General features: G+C 35.7%; 2 protein-coding genes across 3 annotated transcripts in view; one reads left to right on the plus strand and one right to left on the minus strand.

Annotated features, from left to right (window-relative positions):
* The window catches only part of LOC139978366 (dynein intermediate chain 2, ciliary-like), a 25256-nt gene extending 11483 nt beyond the window's left edge, over positions 1–13773 (minus strand). Inside the window, exons 1-12 of one of the 2 annotated variants that reach the window (XM_071988512.1) lie at positions 13616–13773; positions 12162–12239; positions 11707–11760; positions 10369–10416; positions 9946–10026; positions 8729–8855; positions 7632–7658; positions 5712–5788; positions 4011–4136; positions 3605–3706; positions 603–771; positions 26–187 (exon numbers count right to left, since the gene is read on the minus strand). In XM_071988512.1, coding sequence (XP_071844613.1) covers positions 26–187; positions 603–771; positions 3605–3706; positions 4011–4136; positions 5712–5788; positions 7632–7658; positions 8729–8855; positions 9946–10026; positions 10369–10416; positions 11707–11760; positions 12162–12239; positions 13616–13645 — 1081 coding nt within the window. In that variant the 5' untranslated portion in view covers positions 13646–13773. The remainder of the gene's footprint in view (positions 1–25; positions 188–602; positions 772–3604; positions 3707–4010; positions 4137–5711; positions 5789–7631; positions 7659–8728; positions 8856–9945; positions 10027–10368; positions 10417–11706; positions 11761–12161; positions 12240–13615) is intronic. The other variant, XM_071988514.1, reaches the window with a different exon arrangement.
* Positions 13774–15094: 1321 nt separating this feature from the next.
* Positions 15095–25659, plus strand: part of LOC139979109 (protein FAM219A-like) — a 28745-nt gene continuing 18180 nt past the window's right edge. Inside the window, exons 1-3 of the mRNA XM_071989789.1 lie at positions 15095–15253; positions 16137–16251; positions 24634–24811. Coding sequence (XP_071845890.1) covers positions 15197–15253; positions 16137–16251; positions 24634–24811 — 350 coding nt within the window. The 5' untranslated portion in view covers positions 15095–15196. The remainder of the gene's footprint in view (positions 15254–16136; positions 16252–24633; positions 24812–25659) is intronic.

Raw genomic sequence — 25659 nt, forward strand, 5'->3', positions numbered from 1 at the left:
GAAAACTGATTAAGTTTATACTTACATGAGCCATGTGTAACTGCAAAGAGATCTCTGTACTTTGGATTCCAACAGACAGATGTAACAGCAAGCCTTTTAGCCTTGTCATAGGCAAACTTCCAGAGGGGTAAACATGTACCTTCATGGTCTCTGTATTCATCTGAGACATCTTCCCAATACTTGAAATCTTTCCAAAACAACAGAAAAAGTTACATTTAAGGTTTATCAAATTCATACAACATTTAGTATGTTAACAGCAATGCATGGAGGTTTTATGTAACAATGAATCAAAAATTAAGGATGTAGGGAGAGCAAAATTTACAAATTGTAATTGAATGAAATCAATGTGTTTTAATAAAATAATAAAAATACTCAACAGGGACAAATATCGTCCGATTTAATGGAAGGAAAAAAAATTCTGCCACTCTGGAAATGATCAGGAACCAAACACACTACACACAGCCTGTGTAATTAAACTCATAAAACTTCCTGAAATATATTTTTTTTATTTTTTCATCTTTTAAAGAAATTAATTCTGTTTGAGAACAACTGTAAAGGGTTACCAATTGCTCGGGTCAGTGGATACTAAATCATTCCCCTACCTTGTGCCACATCATCATATGTGTTTTGATTGACCATTCTCTCCACTATTTTAGCCGCAGGAGCGATGCACGATATGTCATCCGATTGTGTCTCCAACGCTGTCAGTTTCTTCTTCGATTTCTCTTCATCTTTTCTCGTTGTCTGTTTTTTGTTCTCTTTAGCCTTCTCCTGATAAAAGAGTTATTTTACAAAAGATGAGAATTGGTCACTTTAAATATGAACAACAAGGTATTGTTTTATGGTTGAATCCTATTTCCTCACCTTTGCATGCAGTGATTATGCCAGGCTATCCTTCTAAATCATAATGTCAATAGTAGAATGTGCTCTTTAATTGTTTACCTGGAATAAAGGACCATATGGGACACAGCACACTATGAGTACTAATATTAGTTTTGTCATAACTGATGCATATTAACATGCTTTTAAATTCCTCTTTGGAACAATAATTCAACAAAATGGACGGAACATGTCTTTCTCATCCATGCAAACTGTCATGATATTTACATGAAGAAACAGTCAAAGTGAATCTCCAAGTTGTCACAGAGTGTTATGCTTTTACGACAGGGTCTCTCAACAAAATGATATGATGAAAGCACTGTCATATTTTAAGCTCTTTTATGTATCATATTTGACAACTATTTATTTTGTTGTTTTGTTCCCACCAGTATTATGACAAAAGCACTGATTAGTTCAATTTTTTTTTTTTTTTTTTTTTAAGAATGTAATTTAGGAAAATCCATGCAAACTTAAATAAGTTAGAAAATTACTCAAACAAAGAAACTTAACCCAAGCGAAAAGAAGACAAACACCCCTGAACAATGTATCCAGAAACTAAGAATATCAATCTATAGGTAATTTTCCCCCTTAAATTAATAGCTGCTTCTAATTTAAAGTAAAGTTTAATACTGTACAAAGCATGCTCCTCCAACTGTCAGAATTTTCTTGTGTGGATTACACAAAATATCACAGCAGTGATGGTAAGAACACACAATTTGAAAGAGAAAATAAGATAATAATTGACATGCAGAATAGGATCAAAGCATGTTCACACTCAAAGCTCTTTTCCATTTGCAATGTTAAAAATGCTTCTAAGGACATGAAAGGAAATCAATTGAACAATGTAAGAGACACAATCAACAGAAACATTCTATTGTGAGCCTAAAGCTACAATTAGCACAGATCAAAAAATAAAACAAAAGATCAAAAACACACAAACAGTTTGTAATAACCAACAGCACTTATCCATTAATTACCAATGCCATTCAAGTTGATCTACATCCAACCTCCCCCTACCCAAGGGGAAAAAACAGCCTGATTGTTTGGTTAGAAGACATGCCAATTAATAAAAAACCTTGACTAAAGTTTTCCTTTCTACATCCAAAACTGGCTAACTGCCCTAGTACATTTTCATATTAGTTATGCCCTGGTGACATTTCGACTATTAATTACAAGCCTTGTAAACATGATAAAGCTGTTAAAGCACCACCACTGTTAGATTTTCATTGACAAAGAACCAACACATTTCCCCATTTAATAACAAACTGATAATAATGCAATAGCCAGAGTACTTGAAAACAGGCATTACATACTCTCTCCAGTTTTGATAAATTCCAAGTCATAATTCCTTTATAATTCAGAGGGATAGAGGGAGATCATAAGATCCCTCATCCCAAGTAGCATTACTGAGATTAATGTTTTCAGATTCATCTTGTATTACTATTGTATCACTCTGGTACATGAGTCACAATATATACCTATTGTGCTCTTTTCTTGCAAACACATCAGAAATTACAAATTACTTAAATAACTTCTGCAAGGAAAACCTTTGAAGAACAAACATCAAGCACATTAACAAGCAACAAGATCCAATCGTCAAAGCAGGCAAAACATCAAATTTATAAAAGATAGAAAGAAGCATTTTGAAAACACAGGTAAGTTAGAACTTTTAAAACAGCTTTTTCTTTATCTTCCAACTGCAAACAGCACATCAAAGTTATTGAAAATAAACACAATCACCATAGTTAGTAAATTAATTAATAGAAAACAAGTACAAACCTCAGCCTGTTAAAAATATGAGGGAAAGACATAGATTGATTAAGAAGTGAAGAAAGTATGAACAATCTGTCCCGTCCTACAATGTATACAGAGAAAGTATGCACCTGTTACCCATACATAGTACTCGCACCCACCAATACATAGTACTCGCACATTTCTGACTCTAACAGGTATGGAAATAGGACTAGCTAGGTGTATGACACAAGTATGTAAAAGTATGAAAGTATGCACCTGTTACCCACCAATACATAGTACTTGCACCTATTAACCACCAATACATAGTACTTGCACATTTCTGACTCTAACAGGAATAGAAATAAGACTAGCTAGGTGTATGACACAAGTATGTAAAAGTATGAAAGTATGCACCTGTTACCCACCAATACATAGTACTTGCACCTGTTACCCACCAATACATAGTACTTGCACATTTCTGACTCTAACAGGAATAGAAATAAGACTAGCTATGTGTATGACACATTCCTAAAAGGCATCAATAGATTGTCTCAACATCTTGTACTCAATAAAGACCTTTGGGCTTTGATATCCAACCTGTTATGACAGTAGCTCTTCGGTTTTGGTGAGTTTCCAAGTTTCCATGGTAACTACTCTGTTCCTCTTTCTTACTTCAAGTTAGTCATTCTTTTGGGCTTGAAATATGTTATATGTATGGAATGTTGCTTTTGACCGCAAGGATGTTATTAAAATGCAAGTTTACACCAACGTTAAAATGTTCCCATTTTGCTGCTTTCCGCTATGTGATAAGAGCACATGAAATGTAACAGCAATATTCTGTTTCCAGTAGGTACACTTCTTTGCAATGTTACGAATGTAGCATTCTCAGACTTTGGTTGACTAACAGACAATATTGTGTATTACATACCAATAAATTCATGATCATAATCAAAATAGCTTGATTCACTTTGGCTTTCTACTAAATACATACCTGCTTTTCTAAGTCTTCGATATATGCATCATATATTTCCCACTGATTAGCGGTTGAAGAGAATGTAGCTCTCGGTGGAGGCTCAGTCTGTGACTCCCTCTCCTAAGGAAAATAGGACAAGACAAATAAGAAAGAAATGAAACTGATCGTTACGGTACCACAAAAACAAAAATAATTTAAAATTACCAAAAATACTGCAATGTCAAACATGTACATTGAGATAAACATACAGTTAATATTGCAGAAAAAAATGATAAAGAGGAATGTTAACAAGTTAATATGAGAAAAACAAATTACGAGTATCATAGTCCATGAGATTCCTCTTAAAATTGAAGGTAAATATGAGATGGAAAGCAGTTTTACAGACTGTATATCTAACATAGGTCAGCATCACAAAAACTCTTACCCTGTATGGATTATTATAAGTCTGGGAAGCTCTTTCACTGAAATTAAACTGGTTGGTAAGTTTCTGGTCTGACTTGGGTGGTGCAGGGGTACCTTCCTCATCCCTCTTCTCGCCCTCTTGCTCGGCCTTAAGAAATAAAGCAATGAAAAAATATTTATAAGAGCAGATGGAATCAACAAACCATAAGATTCTTCATCCGAAAGCGTTGTATGCACACATGTTCAGAAGCTTGAAAATTTGAGATGACAGTACTATCTACAGATTGAGGTAATGAAAATGGGAAGTAAGAAATAACTTAAACGATGACAAAGATGTCAACTCAAGGTTCTTTAATCTTCCTCTTTGTGATACATATTTTTATTTCTTAATTTAAACTTTCAAGATCGATCAAAGAATTTGGCTTGTATTAAGTGCTCTTCCCAAATAATCATCGTTCTACCTGATACATAATCATTAAACTATAAGTAATAATGTCTTGGCTGTGTAATATGGGTATATTTGTGCAGAAAGGGATGTTTCCATCATAAACTAGAATTTAGTGTGATTCATCTGATGATTCTACCAGGATTCGTTGCTACTTATCTATCTACTGCTAACACACTACATACACTTCAAGGTTATTCTTAGTATCAGGTATCTATAAGAAAATGTCTAGATATGTATGAAAGGCAGAAAAGTTGGGCATGCATGAATGAACATGAAAAGAATTTCCCAGATAAAACATTCAGGTTTCGTCAGAAGTAATCGGAGTCCCTCCGTCAAAGTCAAATCCACAATAGCTTTCAGACTTAATGTTGTACAGCCCAACGTGACTTTATTTCTATAGGGGTGTAACTGTACATATCTAAAATGCAAATCTCACAGCACGTAAATGGACTCGTTGCAATACAGTTAATATCCAGGCGTAAGTGACAGTCATAAAGTCTAACATGTCTTGAATAGGTTCTACTTTAAATCTGCTAAGAGAGTTAGTAGCTCCTTAATTCAAACATCTACAAAGTGAAATAATGTAGGAAGTTACATCTTTCATAACTGAATGGCTCAAAATTCAAGACAAAATTTGAATGATCACAGCAAACTATGTATATTCTTAAAAGTAAGAGGACACATGATTTCTAACTATTTCACACTGCTACTGCTCACCTCTCCTTCTGTCTTCTCAGCTTGTGTCTTCCATGTTTGAATTAAATTGAAAGATTCAAGAAGATAACGTCGCAAATCCACATAAATTAATTTATCTATCGTTAACCATTTAGCACAAGCTTGGTTGTTAGCCCCAAGCTATAACCCATGAGGTTCACCACTTAAACATGACACTGGCTTAATTTCATCCAACATCACTGCAATTTCACTGTTACACCCTCATAGTCCCCAAACTTACCGGTTTGGGGATTTATGGGTGACAGCTACTTTACCTGTGTGCAATCTACATATGCACTTTCCCATATACCAAAACTAACACTCCAGAGAGAAGCTTTGGTAAAATTTTGGTAAAAAAATTAATAAAAAATATTTTAAAAAATTTAATAAATCTTTGACCTTCTTAATGACTGTCAAAAATCAAGATGTGTCCTTACATTTACATTCTACATATATTGCAATGACTCATCTCAATTTGTCATCTACTTATCACAGACACTTTTTAAATTCAGCAGAGATATAAAATCTCCTCAAAAGAAGATCGATGTTGTGATATAGTACCTCTTCAGTTTTGGCTTCTGCTTCTCCATCTTCCTTCTTCTCTTCACCTGATTCACTCAAGGCTTGCTCACTCAATGCTTGAAAGGGAGCAAATTGAAAAAAGTGAAAACTAGATATTTTTTGCTCCACATTATAATAAAGGTTTTGAAATAACAATTTGACTTCGCACAATACTATCTCTCTGTGGGCCCCAGTCTCATATGCTTTCACACTAAGTAGGTGATAACTTGATATTAATTATGTCCCTCTGGCTCAACTGTCATTCAGCTTTTCACTCCTGAGTTGACCAGGTAATTAAAAGAGATATACTACAGTGCAGTGATACTTGTGTTATTGTAGTTTCTGTCAAAGTTGTCTCAAGTTATTAAATAGTAGGAAGTCCAAGTTTTGATAAATTGTATTGTGCATTTCTTATATTTGGTGTATTTCTGTATTTCTGTGAGGTAAATAAAGAACAGGTGATGTTTACGACTAAAAGAGCAGTATAGTTCTTGAGTGATTCTGTGGCTAGTGGCATGGAGGCAAAAACATGAGTAGATATTTCCTGAAATAAAAGTGTGGGGACAGGGAGACTGAACTCATTTTCTACCTGTTTGGTTTTTTAAAGCAAAATTCCTTAAGACAATAAGTATAGTAACAAATGTCAACTTAAGAATATCTTTGTCAAAGTGACAGAAATGTGATTCCTTTTAATTTAAAAGACATCTTCCACGATATATACAAGAGAAATGTAGGTAACGCTTTTTTTTTTTTTTTAAGTGCTAATTATATGTTAAGAGAAGGATCTCTCACTAGGCTGCCAGAACTTCTTTTGAAAGTGATTATACTCTTCATGTTGAAAAAAAAAATTATGAAAGCAGCAGGAACTGTTAATGAAAAGATATATATATAGAGAAAATAGAAGTTTAAACTTGCTCAAGACAGGTATAAAAGGCTCACCGTGCCACAGCCAATTTAATGCACATATTACCAACTCTCATTCTTTGTGAGTTCTTAACTTCTCAAAGTGTACAAATTATTTTGGAGGGTTATTAGCTAATATATAAACGTGAGTAAAACATGCAAGTATCATAAGAAGCATGCATAGAATATAATGGGAGGATACAGAATAGCAAGTTATGTAACAATACTGTGAACATTATCCAATCATAACATGAAAAGAATTTTTTTATCACCCCAGGTTTACCAAATAAAATTATGCCATGTGAGAAAATTTAGTAAGGCCAAAATGCAAAAAAAATAGTTAATGTAGATATATTGCAACAGTTATTACAAATCGAAAACAATAGATAGGTCTGAATTAACATGATTGACTTGAGGTCAAAAGTTAAGGAATAAATATGTTTGAGGGTTTTTTGGAGTGTTTGGGCTGTACAATCAAACACACCTTTGTGTTAACTATTACAGATGTGTGGCTTAAAAATTGACCCCCAACATTTATCACACAGAAATATATCTGAGCAGGTCTTTACTATTGTACACAAGGTGGAGGGGAAATTTGGCAACATCTGGTACAAGAGTCATATTTACCAATTTTACAGGCTAGGGAGACAAGTCAGTATTTTATCCAAAATCAGCACACTTGATTCCACAACCAATTAATTTCAGGACAGTAGAGAAAGACAATGTTTGACCCCCGAAGTATGCAGAGGAGTGAAATCTTTGGAGATGAGGTCCTTTAGAGATACCCTTTCCCTTGGAATTTTTTTTTTAAACATGGTAGACTCTACTACAGAGGGGGTTATCCTTTCACACCCGATCCTTCCAACCTTCTCTCCATCCCCCCCACCCCTCCCACCACCCCTTCTAAATCTGCATATGCACCTATTGCCATGCATTTGGATGTGCTTTATATACTTAACATGCAACAATACCACCAGGGAGGTACATCAGCATTGCTTTCACAAAGAGTGAACATACCCTTTAATAGCCAACTCCTGTAGTAACCTTGTTTCAGTTAAGGTAGGAAGAGAATAGTTGATATCATTCATACAAAGTAGTAGTAGTTTGTTTGGGGGGGGGGGGGGCAGGTCCAACAATGACAAAGTACATTGCATGCATGCCCCTCTGTCAAATGAGTGTAAGTTTGGGCAGCCCTTTCACTGAAATTAAACTGGTTGGTAAGTGAGAGTAAAGAGGACAAGAAAATAGAATACCTAGTAAAGATGATTTGTTCTGAAGAGTTGGTACTTTGGTACATGAAGAGCAAATACTGGTTGCATTAACAAAGAAGGGATGCCTGTTGAAACTGTATATGCTGATCTAGTGCCATCCTTGTAAGAACCCATTGATTAGACAAACATATCCATTGCCTTGTTTAGAAAGTTACTCTCAAAACTACTTACTTCAAGATTCTGTGAGCATTAAGATAACAGATAGTAATAACTACTAACCACCACATGAAAAAAGAAGGTTATGCTTGATCTACATAAGAATATCAGGGATTAGCCTTTTGTTGGAAAAAATCACTGGAATAGGCGGCAGATAGCAACATGGTGGGTGAAAAGTGCAAGCTAAACTGAATGAGGCCCAGGGGCATGTCTTAGGGCCCTTGATGGGGGTCCAGGGGCAAAAGCTCCCTGGAGCTTTAGGAAAATGTAGACCCAGTCACACTTTTGAACTAATTTGCTTTAATTTTACCAAATTCATTTTTCAGATGTTAAAACACAAAAAAGAAAACTTTTTCAGTGGAAAAATGGTTTCATGGTAATACAGAAAACAAATCTAGTTAATGTGACAATACAGTTAATAAGGAACATTTGTGCCTCCCCCCCCACAATAATTGCTGAAATGGTGGACTAGAACTCGCGATATGAACAATAATATCACAGAATTGCGCAAGCTCATAAGGCCATCCCTGGATTATACTTGCAACATTGTCTAAATAATGTACATGATTGGTTGCATATATCACACAATTTATCACCACACGGCATTTCTGGTTTTGAGTTTGTTAATTGCTCAGACTAACTTCCACTTCAATCATGTTATTGATGATTTGCTCCAGGGTTACTTACTGTCTGATGCACCATACTTTGCCTTCTGTCGTCTGGCCTCGTCAGAATCTTTGTGGATCATGTTGCCCTCCAACGAGAAGTGTACCGCCAACTGATCAACGTGAGATGTCTGCTTAAACGAGCCGTCCTGAAATTTGAAAGGAGTCGAGTGAAGCGTTCCTCGCAGGTGTTTGTCCTCATGTCATACAAATAATATATGGCAGAGTAAAGGCAAGAAAACTAAATCAACATTTAAGACAAACATTAATCAGATTTATATGAGAGAGAAAGCCTAAAGAGAACCATCGGGGACTTCTGCATTAAGTAATGGAAAATTCTTGCCAGGTAGGGAAAGAAAAGTGATTAATGTTGACAGTTCAATATCCCCTGTGAAAGTCTTGTTGTAACTCCAGATAATATGGCTGTTTGTTTGAAGGTAATTTATATGTTTCAGACAAACTTTTCCTTACCTGGAGGAATGCAAGAAGTACAGCACAGAAATACAAGTTTGTGCTGTCATCGAGACAGGTTGTTTGCAAAGGTCTCTAGGTTCCCTTTGAAACATTCCTATTCAACTTATACTAACAACATGATAGATGTGAGTTACTCGCTTTAGGTTTGATTGTATCTTGAAGTCAGGAGTCTCCGAAGATGCATTCACTCATCTGTGGATGGCGTATACACCCATTCATTTCATATCTCAACATTTAATCATGCTGACAAAAATGTAAACTTCTGTCTACTATTAAACAGTAGCTTTGACCTATCAACCTAATAATTATCTTTACTTTGCAATGTTTTTGTTTTGACAGTGTTTGAAACTCCTTGGAATTTAAGTGATTTAACTTAACACCCCAGATTATAATCCTTCAACAACATCCAATGTGTAAATATAATTTCTAATGACTCTATGATACAGGATTCTCTTCCAACAGACACCATTTCCATTTTTTTTAATGAATTATATCAATAAAAAAAATTGTACAAGTAGATTCAAGTGAAAAACAAGAAAATGCTATATTCTATTTTATTTGCAACTGTTTGTTTTTCATATACCCACCTTTCATGTTATTCCTTGAATCTGAACACTAGAGTCATAACACCTTACAACATTTGTCAACTGAACCAGCATTAAACTTAAAATTACCAACACAGTTTAATGATTCATAGAAAGCTAAAATAAGGAATGCTCTTCTAAACATCAGTTCCACACAATGAAAGAAAAATGCTCAACATACCTTGAAGTTATACCTCACAATATTCTGGGGAGCATGTGGGTTGTTAGCAGTCAAGATTCTAGTAAATTCTTCCTTAAGTTCCTGTTGGAAAATTAATTGAAAGATAAATTGGTATCATCAGGACTTAACTTAAACATATTTAGAATCTTTGTCACCTCTTAAAACTCTTTTTCTTGGGTGATAAATATTTGCAATCGAAAGGACTAGTTACTACAAGCAGGATGAATTACAGTACTTTTAATCCAAATTCAAATCTGACCAAGCAATTCGAGTGTATTTATCAGAGCTTTGAATACAGAAATTCCATAACAAATGAATAACTATTGAAATACTGCACAAAATGCCTTTAGGAGCCAAATGTTGTTATTACAATATGCATGTCATGTTAGAAAGCATCATTAAAAAAGTGAAAATTAATCTTACCAGTTCTGATAATTCCAACTGATCATCGGGCTTGATAAGTGTCTTTGCCTTTTGTGAGATAAAAATACATGTGTTAATCCTCAATGAAAAATGTGACTATAGGAGATAAAAGGTTTTCAGACACCACCATCTTCTCAGATTTTCTTGTAGTTTCTTTAACAAAGAAATCTGAAAGACCAAACATACATGCAGACACAACTGATATGGGTCTGGTGTGGTAAGTCTATATAAACCATACAAAGAATCCACAACCTACTAGAAGTTGGAGAGATCGCAACATCTGGACAATACAATCAGGCTGAACTGCCACAACGGTAGCTTAATTAAATAAAGCCTAACTGCTGTTATAAGTGGCAAAAGCAAATGTAAAACTGAAATATTTGCAAATTTAATGACTCCAATAATATAACAAAGCATTCTCACAGCTTTTAGAATGGTGCAACTCAATTAGCTATGAGATATTTAAGGAGACATGGAAATCAGTTAATGTGCTATGCTGTTCTGTGCTCCATTTTTCTGTGTTTTTCTTGTTATGTCAATTCTTCTGCAAACTTGGAGAATACCGCAGAGTCATTGCTGATTGGGAAAATGAGACCCTTGCATACTTATTTAAAAGACAATTGCTGCTTGATCTCTTTAGACACTATTTACAATCTTCTTGATTGGCCATGTCTTTCCTCTGTAGCTGACTGTCAAATTGCTAATAAATGTACAATTGAGAATTTATGTATCCACAATACTGGTTGAGAGGTCTTTATAGAAGAACTTGTAACCTATGGAAGCATCTTTGGAACTCATTCTCATTCATGTATACAGCAAATGGAATGACTGTCACACTCTGGTACTTTGGTAAATGAGAATAAGTGATTTAATTAATAGCTCTAGGCAACCATTTTCTCGATCTGTTAGTACTAAATAATTAAATAGGGGCCTACACATTTTCATAGGTAAACTAAAGTGGTACAAACTATATCATGAACACATATTATAGTTTGTTTATTTTCTTTTTTAAAGGGGAGGTGGGCCGATTCATAGTCATGGGCATCCTGGTACCCCTTGAGTACCCCTGTAGCTTTGAGTAACACAGTAGCTAGATCCCTGATGGATGTAGTTCTCTTATTTAACTTGGGAACTGTGATTGCACAATAGTTAATTGTTTCAGCATTTCACAGCTAATGAAAACAGTATGACCATGCCATGGACTACAAAAAATTGAAGTATTGAAGTATACAAGGGCATACATGTGAAAGTTAAGAACTTACGAAGAAATGAAATTAACAAGTTTCGACTTGTACCATTTCCGTTCCAAACCTTAACAAATGATCATTTATTCCCTACCTGCATCCACTCCTCTCCAACGCCATCACCAGCCTCTGTGGTAGCATCATCCTCCTGAAAATATCATTAAAAAGAAGATTTGATTGATGCAATGACAAACATACAAATTATTGCTACAACTTGTTTCAACCAGCTCAAAATAGTTAATCTTAGTACCTATGATCACAGGTTCATTTAACATTATTATTTCCATAGCTAAACATGCAATGTTATTTAAGGATGAAATATGAAATACTTCATTTAATTTACATCTTTGGTCTACTGTAGTAAATTAGGAAACATTTATAATTTGCTTTACTAAAATGTTGCAAGTTGTAATTTTCAAGCATTTAGACAAGTGATAAAAGTATCATTGTTCTGGTTGTATAGAGAGATATCTTTACATTGCAGGGTTTCACAAACACATCAATGAAACCATCTCCAACACCGAAGGTGAAAACGTTGCTCCCATTTACCTTGCCTTTAGTTGCATTGACACTCAATCTTGGAGGACGACCCTTCCCAACTTTCAAGTTGCTTCCAGTGGCTCCAGCCTAAAATATTATAAATGGTAGGAGGTATAATAACATACAGTTATTACAAAAATAGATAATGAAATCAGTGTTGTGGGAGATGCAGTTCAAAATTCCAAGAGAGTCACATAGCATTAGCTTTCTGTGATTTCAAAATTCTGCTAGGCCTAGTAAAACCTTATGCTATTCATACAAAGCACACTAAAGTGAGGCCATACTTAAAGTTAGGTGAATGCAAAGTTAGGTAAGGCTACAGTGTGCGAAGGATCTTGGAAATGAAAAAAGGAGACATCACCAAATAAATTGCTTGCACTCAATGATGTTCCGATATTTTCCTGCTGCTATTCCACTTGAATATTTTGTCTTGCCATTAGTGAAGGAATTATGAAACTTTTGAAGGTAGCTAAGAAGTTAAACAAAGCTCCCTTTACTTCTTTGAATCCTTTAGCAATCAGACAGAATCTGTTTTTATCTTTTTCCTCCCTCCTGATTTTCACTGAGAACTTTACCACAACCTCACATAACTACAAGCATGGTTCGGCTTCATGGGAGAATGCACTTACCCTATTTCACATGAATATTTATTTTCATACAGTATCATACCTTGAATAAATACCACACCAAAGGGAACCCTTATTGCTGATGTCAAATTGACATTTAAACTGGTCAAATTTAGCCAACGGGAACTACTGCTATTCTGCCATTGGTACATACCGCCATACCTTTCCGCCATAGGTTTTGATCTTTTCCGCCATGCAAAAAGTTTAGGTTGCCTGCTGTATCGTTTATGGTAATATTTGAAGGTGCGTCAATTACGAAGGTGCATCAATTATGAAGCCTTTACTATACAGGTTGATTGAAAAGTCATAATTGTAAGTGCGTAAGAGTTGAAACACTCTCTTCAATATATAATAGTTGGTTGAATAAATCAAATTAAATTAGGTTGAATGTTTATTAAAAAGACCGATTTTGATTGTCGATTTAAATCATGACCGATATTGTGGATTTTCTGGGCAAGCGAAGCAATATACAGTGCATAAGCTATACGCCTACAGTGCACTCTTTCCGCAATACAAAAAGTACTTCCTTCATCGGGGTAACATGGCGGAATGGCACTTTTTCAATGGCGGAAGAGCACATTTTCTATGGCGGAATGTACCGATGGAGGAATAACAAGGCCCCCGTAGCCAACGTTATACCAACGCTATAGGCCTAGCCTAACATTACACTTACAAGTAACGTTACAGTTACGTTAAGTTAGCCTAACTAACTTAGCCTAGGCCCAAACACAGACTAACTTAGGCTTTGCCTAGGCTCATCATGTAGACAAACAGAAGACTACATGAATGCCACAATCAGGCTACATAACAGCAATAATTTTTATTTACGCTAGGTACCTTTTGCTTTACTGCAGCTTTTGCTGGCATTTTCTATTTATCTTTCACTGATATGAATAACTTAGCCTGCTTTCTTATTCGGTCGAGCTCTGTAGACTAGTCCAGGCTCATATCGGTGAGTCGTGTTGTTAAGGGTAACTGCGCATGCGTACCTGACGACTATCTGCAGTTCTATTTCTGCAATCCATCAAGTTGATGCAATGATAGTGCGGGAGAAAGTCTCTTCGAACTAGTTACGTTCCATCTCCTCTTACCCCTCCATCCTACCTTCACCTCCTCTGACAATCATGTCCACACCAAATGCATGTATTATAGTGCACATCACGGGCGAATTAGTTACTTTGAGTTTTGTTTTACCGAAGCCGTCTTGGACTCTTGGGTCAACTGGTTTTATGCATTATAATTGGTGGAATGCAGAGGAGGGGAAAACGCAAAGATAAAGTGTGTGGCACCACTATAGGAGTGTGAGACTGTAGACTCCAGAAAGCGTTTGCAGTCGGGCTACATCGACGATAGTGAAGCAAATCTTGCCCTTTGTCAGAAGAATCATTGTGGGTTTTTTTCCCGGGGAAAATACTTGTCGGGTACATGTAAAAATGTTATGAGGGTGATCAGGTGATGAAACGTTCAGGCTGTTGGGCTTTTTCATGATTTCCGTTTTGTCGGGAAAAAGTTGTTAGTGTCTGAGCACATGTAAAGTGATGATAAAGTAATAACGGAATCAGTTACAATTTCATCTTCCGAGAGGTCAATAAATGTTAGGCCTAGGCCTATATACCTTTGTGTCATTTCTTTGTTTAACGGAACTCGAAGCGGTAGTCGGGACCGCCGATACTTTGTAAGAAGTAAGACATATGCATATTGTGAGTTTTCTGGGTAGCAAATTTCGTTCACATTCGAAAATGTTTACAGTATTAAAAACTTTGAAAAATCGACGATTTATATCAAAGTTTTGACATGGTGTCTCGAAAGTTTCAACATTGTACTGCTGTAGATGACTTAATTGTTCATAATGCGGTGTCGGCGACCATGACACTTGAGCCAGGATGGTAAACTGGTTAGAATTCTAGCATTCTCTTCCAGTGGTGTGAGCAAATGTGGGGGGGGGCGGATGGAGGCAGGGACCCCACCTCCGACCGTCAGTCGGGGGAAATGGTTCAGTCGAGGGGTTTTACTTTCAGCCGGAGAAGAATTGGACCATTATTATACTATATCTCTACACTGGCTAGAGCAGATATTTATATTAGAATGTTTTCTTTAATTTGTATTACTTTCCTTGGATGCTTTTAAGTTTTCCTTTATTTAACGAGCTGCTCATCACCGTCACCTCCCAAAGTAAATACTAATGATTGGGTTTAGTTGCAACTCAGTCTAAGTAGACCAACTACTCCTATTTATATTTGTGCTAAGATGTCTTTTCGCGTTCAATGTCCCACCATCAGAATCGCGTTATCTAGCATATCAAATAGCCCATCCTTATGGGCACTCAAATTTATTCTAGAGACGGCTTCGGTGATGTTGGATATGTACAATCTGGCGTAAGAATCAACAATTTTTCTTCCATATTTTCTTCCTTTCACTATGGAAGATGATGAAACTGACAGTGGATATTCTACTAGTGTCACGGAACATTCAAAGGTTTGAGAAACAAGTTTTCTTTGCTAGTGATTAGAAGTAGATTGGTATAGCAGGTATTAAATTTTCTTACCACATGACCGTGTGTAATATAATAACAGACGTTTTTCACCACTGAACCATGCACAACGTTCTAAGAGTTGGGTAAATTTCCTATGTAGTGCAGTACACAATGAATGGCCTTGCAGTAAAGCAACACCAGTGGTGTTAATAATAATACTATCTGTAATTTTGTACTCGTTCTTATGACAGGGTTCCATTTTAAAAGTGAGTGTATGATCCTTTGATATAATTATTACTACCCACAGTCTGAGTACAGCCGTCTCTTCAATGTTTTTGATAATACTTGATACTTATAGGCCTAGACGGTTGTTGTGAGTATAAGATTTGACTTTAAAATGTCCTCGTTTAGTGGGGTTGTTTTTACATGTAGGGTCCTTAATTGGATGTTAAATTCCTCCACATGTTTTTCTGCAGAACTGAACTAAGCTGTAATTGTCACATCATCAGTCCTTTTGTGCTTTAATTATTGTAGAATACCCCACAACGCTTGAATCTCTTAGATTATGACCAGAAGACCCTATAGAAAACAATGTATTGTCGTTCTCAAAAACCCTGTGTATGTGAGTTGCCGGGTATTCTGCAATTGCTCCCCTTTTGTTACTTGTTGGTCTTCAGAGAGTCCATTTTTGTTTCATTCAACAGCCCTGTAAATGCTTCTCTAAATGGGAACAATCCGCTCTGTATGTACAGTATACATACTCATGGATACAGGCCCACTCACACAGCCATATAGATGGCATATGTAGCATGTCCACTATCATTGTTAAGCTTATTTGTTGCTCCTTAAAGTTGGATGAGTTGGACTTTTGTGGTTTACTTTCAGATGATGCCCAACTCAAATGGTACGACCGCAGTTGATTCAAATAAAATAGAAGAAGAGCTATCAAATTCATCTCCAACCGAACTTAAAAGACCATCATCATTACAGAAAAAAATTGGTAAGTCAAAATCTCAATAACAAATGCAACATATAGTAGTGAACATTCTCCATTTAAGTTATTATGTGTTGAAGTTTCAGTTGAGTATTTGTAAGGTTTACTAGTTGGTATTACATACTGTCACATTGACAGAAAATCAACACCAATGTACATTCATGTGACATCATTCTATGAAGTCGAAGACTTTATGGATTTATATGACATTTATATTTACACGATACTTGGAAAAAATAATGTTCACCATCATGCATATTGCAGATAGTGTCTATGATAAATGTTTGTGCTGAATTTACATTATGTGCTACTGCCATGTAATTGGAAACTCAAGCCTTGTCCGATATTTCAGCTCTGTTGTAGCCTAAAAAGTAAACTTCTTAAATGATAAAAATTGCTGAAAGTTAATTTGACAGCCAAGATGGATGGAATCATCAAAACAATAACCAATACCATTTGTAGCTTTTCCTATGTGTGGCTTTAAGTTTCATCCAATCTATTGTTGGTTTCTCATAAAGTTAAGTCACATTACTCAAAACCAGTAAATTAAACATTGTGTAACTACAGATTAAGCATTTTCCTTTAACCTTTATTATTGAAAGCTCAGTTGTTTAGTTTTGTAGAACCTTTAAACACTGGAAGATTGTTGTTTAGTGCAGACAAAAATAATCTTTCCCTCAACCTCTAAAGATTCCACAGAAGTTATGCCAGTGGATCTAAATTCATACATTTCCCTGCACTATGAGTTCACTGCATTGCTAGTCTGTCTTGTTATCCTATGGATGGCACAATTTGAGTACAGCAAATAAATACCCTAACATACTGCGTGGATAAAATACATTCATTCATTGTGTTGAGTGAGTGGGGGGGGGGGTTAGTTTAAAGTGTGGGGGTTTGGGGTAACTTATTTATAATGTAAACAAGATTTGCATATAACAATCTTGCTTTTCTCCAAGAAAGCGGAAACATGTCTAATCCAATATTTTGTTAAATATGATATGAGTTATGACTTTTTAAGTATAATGAGCGAAAGTTGCCAAATATTGTTTTCTACTTATCACTGTTGTAGAAAGTTGATCTTGGAATTTTCCTTTCTTTGTACTGTTTGTGATTTTCATCAGCCGATATAAAATACCTAGAATGATGAAAGTGGAAAGAGTAAGGTGTCCTGTTTTGATTATAGGGTTTAAAAGATGGCTGTAGTCACCAATGTTGCAGAATGTTCAAAACCAGTATAAATCTATTCCTGTTGTACTGTATTTACCATTTCACTTTTTATTTCACATATATTATGAACCTGCAAAATAATAGAAGCTCATTAATCATAGTACAATATTTTGAATAAGTTAGGTCCGAATTTTGCCTCTTCAGTGACTCTAAATCCACTTCACTGAAACTTTCATGATCTGTTCTTAAACAACGGTTAGCAGTTATCTTTCACTCCAAGATTAATGTATGTCGTTAAGTTACAGAGTTGTTGACAATTGACAATTTATAATCATGGACGTTAAATATGAATGTAAGACATTGACTTCGGTCAGCTTGCGGCTTTGATAAGCAAATGAGGCTTCTTCGCGAGTTCCTGCTTGCAGGAGGATCTAAAATACATACATCTTCATTTTTAAGTGTACCATTTGTGTTTTATGCCATAGTATTTAGTTTCTTAAGGACTAATTAGAGAGTACGTTTGCTATTCATGGTTGTTTCTGTGACTTTTGGCATCAGCCTGAGAACTTGTGTTTGGGTTCCTGATGTAAAACAAAAGTTACCCAAATGGACTCTTCAAAGCTAAACTAAATTAATTCTGTTTGTTTCAGTAATATTTTAGTGGTTTTGGAAAACCAAATCTATTGTATTGGTATCCTGGGAAACCAAATTGCTTGCAGTATTCTATGATCCAACAAAACCAAAGGCAAATTGTCCAAAATTTGTGCAAAACTCCAGCAATTTTTGGTACCAGTTGGTAAAAAACAGCTAAATTCACCCTCATGGCAGAAATGTATAATGTTTGAGCCTATGTGATCGTTCTGTACTTGTCTGTCTGATTGTCTGTCTGTCTGTCTGAAAGTATAGTTAATATGCTAAATGAAATGCATGGAAGATTAAAGTAGTATATGTTTCTGTTTCTGTGTCATTTCTGTTCGTGTTTTCTCTCACGTCAGATCAATAAATTGGTGCCGTTTCAATTTCAGATTTTGAAAATAGTGTTGGTGCCTGAATGCTGAAAAATCTAGTTGGTTCCCTATCATATCAATAAAAATTAAAAGCAATGACTAAATTGCTCTTAAACAAATTGTCCTTTCTCCCTCTTGATTCTTAATTTCAAGCCTTGGTCTCAACATTTTTACACTGCATTACACATAATTTTTGTCAAGGACAGTTGGCTTTGGATGTCATCAATGGGTGTGTTGCTTTTACGAAAGTAAAACAACATTTTTGGTTTGAGTAACATAGAACTTCAAACTAGAACAGTGGATAATCACAAGTACATGATTGAGAAATTTTTAAAAGTGAATATTTCAAAAACCATAGTTTTAGCTACAGGAACACTAAAGTATCTCCCGGTTTGTTGGACTATAATGTACAACCACACATATTTTTGCCCAAAGTCATCCATTAAAAACAGTATGATTAACTGTAGGTTAACTTTGGTCTATTCATCAGAACTTTGTTAAACATTCAACAGTACCCCCTATGTTGATAGACTTAAAGTTTACACTTAGAAACCAATGTTGAGGTTTAAACAACAGTATTTATTTGTATCAGATGCAGATTGCCTCATACTTTGTTTATAGACATGTCCTTCACTGAAACTTGATTATGAAATTATTAGTATGTATACTGTATGTGTACTGGCAGTACTGTGTATGTGTAAAACTACCTGTCTTTCTCATATGATATTTTGGTATGACCAAGTCTTAAACTTAGATTAAGTGATCTAACTGTATTCGGTTTGAGGGCCATATATCCATTGCAAATATGTATGCATTATCTGTGTAAGATATTACTTTCTGGTAGCCACACATTTCATTCCATACAGTTAGCAGTGTGTTTACCCAGATATGATTAATGCTTCAGTGATTCCATTGCACAAGTACTCTTCAGTCTTCACACACCGCTGAATTGAATACCACATGTGTCAACTTTCTTGATGGAAGAGGCTGTGAATGGCTGACTGGAACTTAAAAGAAAACACAGGCAAAAAGAGAAATTGGTAATAACTGGAGTAGATGAAAAACAGCAAGCTAAGCCAATCTGTATCCTGCTTTCATCCTTGGTGAAAAGACTGGCAAACAGTGATGAAATTGTGTAAAAAATATATGGATTCTAACTTTAATAGTTTCTTCACGTGGCATGGCTTCTCCATGGTGTTATAACTATTAAATGGTATTTTTTTTCAATTATGAAAAGAACCCTCAGATGATCCATCTTTAATGATATTTCATATCTGTGGAAAATTAATATGCAGTATGGGGCTGTGTTAGGTGCTTCAATTCATTTCGAATGTAAATTTCATTTATCTATATACACAGAGAATTATTCACAGTAGAAAGTCAATGTTGGGATATTGATTATCAGAAAAATTGAAATTTATTTGGAATCTACTATTAAATTGTAACATGTGGCATTAAAACTACTCTGTGCATAATATATACAACATGAATTATTGCTACTGTAGAACTAATTTGTATACTAAGCTATAAAGCAACTTCTTCTTATAGGTTTTAACATACAACTATGTTGTACTTTACTTTTTGTAGTTTATGGATAAACAAAGTCCCAAGCTATATCAATCTCAAAACGTTGATATCTTGTCTTCAATGAATCGATGGAAACCGAACTAGGTTCTACAGTACTGCTACAAGTTACCATACATATTGCATGCATTGAATATATCATGATCAGTAAATGGCTCTATACAGTTAATTGCATTGAGCGTTCATATCTCCGGATATTGCTTTCAACCTTAAACACATTTTATTAAATTACTTACACAACAGTAAGGAATAAATTTACCGTCAGGGATGATTACAGAATGCCAATTTTCACCTACAGTTTCTGCTGTATCTATTGACTCATCTCTTGAAAACTAATACATAAAAGTAGAATTGGTTTGCACAGCAAGACACACACAGTTAAGGTCATCTTTTGTTTCCAGTCAGAAACCTTCATTAGGTTATTAGTTTCTACTGTGGGTTTGGTTATTCACTTAGATCTATTGCTTACGTACAGTAATGTTCGATCTTTTGTCGCCATCGACCAAAACAACCAAGGGTGATGCAGATAGTGAAAAGTGCCATTTCATTTTGTTTTGTGTACTTATACAGAGTATGCAGCATATATATTTGTTTTTGTAGTTAGTATTTTTTTTTTTGTCTTCTGTTTGTCCTAATTTTTGCAGAGTGGATCTAAATTCTGTATACTTAAATCCTAGAAACGCTACTCAATTGGTACTTATCAGCCATCATAGCCTACATATTACATTTACTGTGATCGTTAAAGGGATTTATGTGTAAATTAATCTGCCATTTAGGTAGTAAAAGTACCCTCATATGTAGTCAGTATCTAAGCTGGATTCTGTACTCACACTTGTTAAAGCTAAACAAAGACTTATTTCTCTTGATGGTTGTCAGTTTCAAATTTTGTTACTGGCACTATGACCAGGAATGATCCCAGAGTACTGTAGGCTGGTATATATATATATATATATATATATATATATACTGTATATATATATATAGACAAACAGTACAGTGTGGGGTGTTGTGGTGAAACGGCAGAGGTAATGGCCTGTTCATTACAGTGGGTCCTTCGGCAAGGCACTTTATCGACTCCATTGCCTCTCATTACCCAGGTGTATAAATGGGGACCTGCGAGGTAACTTGTAAATATACTTGCATGCCCTAGTTGGCGACTGCACCCTATGGGAAGTCCCCAGGAGACACAATGTGGCAGTTTCTGGTGCCCCCCTGAGGCAACTGTTTGAATTTTTGCACACTTGGGTGTGTGAGTGTGACGAGTTACCGATAACCAAGGGTTGAATTTTGTTAAAGTTGTGTGGGAAGGCCTGTCAATGATAAAAGACTGTAAACCTAAAAACTTTAACTCTTATTATTTATAGAGTAACATGGCTAGTGAAGATCAAATTGAACATCTCAACTTTGTGTAGATAATATTTTTGCAAATAATTTAGCCAACAAAGTTAAAAATTTTCCATGAACAATTTAACAGCATGTGTATTTCTTGTGTGATGCAAAATGCATTGCATTGTCTACATTAGTTATGAATCACCTAGTGATGAATAAAACTGACCTTTGACATTGATGCAAATGAACCCCAAAAAAGTGTTTATGATATATTTTAATGTGCCAGATTTGAATCCTGGCAACCTTCCTGTAAATATGCCTGATAGAATTCTATCAGTGAAATGTAATATGTATTTTGGGATTTTTTTTTAGGTAAAAGCAAGTTGGATTAATTGGTATAAGTACTAATGTTGCTCCAAATACTGTACCATAGCAATTAGCTCTGCTTGTTGTGTTCCATATTGTAATTCTGTAATAAGGCAGCAAGGATCATGCCCTGGAGAGCCATAAAATTAGCCATATTCTACTTGGGTTTCTCCTGTGGTTCTGACAGAAGATGTTATGGTAGGAGTATTATTCTAGCGGAGCATAATAATGAGATAGAAAAGCTGTAGTCTGAATAGCTACAATTTATGCTTTCAATACAATTTTTGTTGCCATAGGTGTATACATGACATTAAGTTCTACACTTTATTAGTTCAGTGTACAGCAGTATTACTTTAGGGGATAGTGTGGGTGTGCAATATATCAAGCATGATCAGAACATACCTGCAACCTGTCCAGACATGATAATGTATTCAATGCAGAGTGCATGAGTGCATCAGGTACAAATACAGTGTGCCATATACAGTACACTACAGTAAAGTAGGGTAGTGCCTAAACGATACACTGATGATAGTGCAACTGACAGTACCATACAGAACTCACTATAGGAAAGTACAGTGTTGTAGCATATAGTGAATTTACAGGACTTCATATTGCAATTTATCTGTACTGTGGTGTTATACAGTACAATGATGTATAGTACTTCATGCAGTAATTAAACACACTAACAGTACAGTTAAGTTCTGTATGTACAGTTCTGTACAGTGTTCTATACAATGTTCTGTACATTACACTACAGTACAGTACCGTTTAGCAGAACAGTACACAAACACTTTGATAACTTAGAACAACACACTTACACTGTAGAGGACACACAAACTACTTTATGTACAGTACTATGCAAAACAATCACAGTATATAAACAGTGCAGTACACAACAGGACAGAATAGTCAAGTACACCATCAACAGAACAGTGTAAATGCCATTGTTTATAAGTATCCAAAACCAGCCAAGTTTAGGGGTACGCTACAGTTCATTTAAGTACAATGGTATTTTATGTCATATCTCAATGTAACATGCCGACACCTGCTTTTGTTTGCCATCGAAGGTTGAGAATCTATTCTTGATACTTTAACTTGGCTTAAACCAAGTTTAAAAAGCTTTGAAAAGGTACCTTAATATTCTTCATAAAGTAATTTATGATTTAGTGTATTGATGTTTGGATCTTTAGACAACTCATATCAAGTGAGCAGGAATGTGCATTTATTTGAGTAGTATCTTCATCAGTTGATGCTTTTAATATACAAATTTGCAATTATACCAAGGCAAAAGTGGTTGATCATTAAAGGCCGTAAAAATGTCAGAAGCCAAATATCAGAACTGAAGTGTTTGAGAAGATCTGGCATTGAATCCATTCATTTATTTGAGAACAGTACCTTTGGTGTCATGAATGCTGCACATATCAGCCACTCACTTTGATCCGATGAAGCTCGATAATTTGGAAGTGATGAGGCATTTTTAGCCTTCTTGAACAAGATGACTTTCAGTTTAATACTCTTGTTTGATATAAAAACGGAAATGATTTCCAAATTGGTTCCAGGAATAATGCAGTGTCATAGTTAAACTTGACTTGCAGTTTTAAAAATTCAATTTCTTAAAATGTATCACATTAGGGAGAAAAGCAGATGACTGTGGTTTTGTAGCATTACTGTAGCAACCTCCAGATGTTTGATTGCATCAAATAGTAATTCTGCTAATTCAGTCTTGACACAGCTCAATGGTAGCCTACTTTCCATACATACTATAGATCTGAGCTGACCATGTTTGGAGCAAATAAGCTATCATTTGTGTAACTATAAATCTTATTAACTGTGTAATCCTATTTAGCGTTTTAGCAAACAAGGCATGGTCTGTACATCTGTATGCAGTAGACCTACAGTACCTGTATCTGTATGTTGGTTAATAGCATTTATGCTGTAGTGCTACAGTGTACACCGTGTACATTACGTTTCCAACCATGCTCATTGCTCATTGGATGTCTTACTTGAAGACCAGTAAATGTTCTGTCGATCGTACACGTATGTCACTTCCTCTCAAATGCGCATTGTAACGTCATGTGGCTTGAGTGGAACCGCTATGCATTATGGACTCAATTGCATGTTTGTCGTGTGTGTACAGTATATACAAAATGGTTCAACAAGTTTTCCCAAAGATCTTGAGTTTCCTTCAGTCTGTATGCAAAATCTAGTGTTTCATCAGTCCGTAACTAAGATGATGATTATGCCTCACATGCAAAATCGTTGATTCATTGATATAGTAGCAACAATAAAAACGTTAGAAATATTGAATAAGCCTAAATGTTAATCTTGAAATACCTAGCTTACCCGTCATGAAATGTGTTCCTGCTTTTTCTGGCTTATGCCTGGCTGTCTTTGCGTAGAGCATTTGGTCATTTCTTTAAGCGATCTGAATATGTAGGGGTTACAGTACTGTATCTCTATAGTTTAGAAAATATCCTTGATTTGCAATATTTATGCACAATTATGCAGTTTAACCTTCATTATGTGTACACAAGTACTATATATTTTTTCACTCCAGTCACTCGCAATTTTGGCCTAAGGTCAGGTAAAATCCGGGATATCCGATCGACAGAATTCTTCATCTAACAACTTTAAGAACGATCTTACTTCGGGGTATAATTACATTGAGATTGAACATCCATGTCTTGAAATTGTCAGTTGTTGAAAGCATGAGTCAGTCTTGTGATATAAGTGTTACTCATTTTCCTTTGCCTCTTGCCTCCTCGAAGAAATTTAAGCTCGTCGTATGTCAACAGAGTTCCTCTTTGAATTCCATCTCATTCCATGCTTTTCTCGAAGTACACAGAAATGTCTCATTCCATGTTACTTCATCCAGCCCCAATTAGAAGAAATACTGCTCATATATCTTGCGATTTATTTATTTTCTGTTTGGTAGAAAAACACAGAGAGGTTGCTCGAAGTCCAGGGAGGAGTAATAAAGGCTACTCGCCAATCAACAAACAGCCAAAGAGATCTGCATTAATATCAAGACAGAGATTAGCTGTCCCTTGGAAAACATCGGCACTGGATAGAGAGCCCAGTGAGCAGCCGTTGGTATCTATAGATAGTGAAAGGTAGGTGGCGTGTGCATAGCTAGGTGCATTGATTTACTTCCTGTTTGACAGCTTGATGGAGCTGCAGATGGCGGATATAACACCAGAGTAATGAGGAGGAAGTCAGGAAAGATGCAAAGTTAGACAAGCAAATTATTCAGAAAGGAAGACACAGAGGGAAGGAAACTGACCTCACAGAGGGGTAGGGAGAGGGGGAATAGAGGGGTAGGGAGAGGGAGAAAGGCTGTCCCAGCCCTGACAAATCCACTCAAAGGTCATTGGGGTCACCAGGGGTCAAATTGTGAAAACCTTGTAATCACGATATCTCAATACTGGAAGCTTAGGCTGAATTCTAATTTTAATTTTAATCTAAATTTAATTTAGGTGCCATGTCACATTCCCATGTTCTCATGCCGCCACTCTACCACATCCATTGGGTATCTCATAATACAAGTACTACTGTAGCAGGGAATTGCTACTTGACTGTTTAGTATAAAGGTAGATAACTGGGTATACTATGCTCATGGATCTTTTCATCCTGTATGGTACAGGGTAATGCAATTAATTTTTTTGCCCCCATGGAATAGAAAAAAACACTGAGACTGTGTCCTTCATATCCTTCGTTAATTTTTGAGGGAAAGGGTGGAAAGTTGTTCAGTTTTCATCCCACAAGACCTGTTTCTCTGTAAGTGGTAATAAACTCCCTCCACCGCTAGAAACTCTTCCAGCACTCTTGTGGTGGAAACACGTTCAAGAATAGACAGAGTTCTTCACAGGTTTTGCTATTGCAAGAGATAAACATACAGTACAGTACCTCTGAGGTGATATTGATTTTCACATCTCTTCACAAGTCCATCTCACCTTGTGTC

The sequence above is a fragment of the Apostichopus japonicus genome, chromosome 13 (genome assembly GCF_037975245.1).
Source record: "Apostichopus japonicus isolate 1M-3 chromosome 13, ASM3797524v1, whole genome shotgun sequence".
Classification (NCBI taxonomy): Eukaryota; Metazoa; Echinodermata; class Holothuroidea; order Aspidochirotida; family Stichopodidae; genus Apostichopus; species Apostichopus japonicus.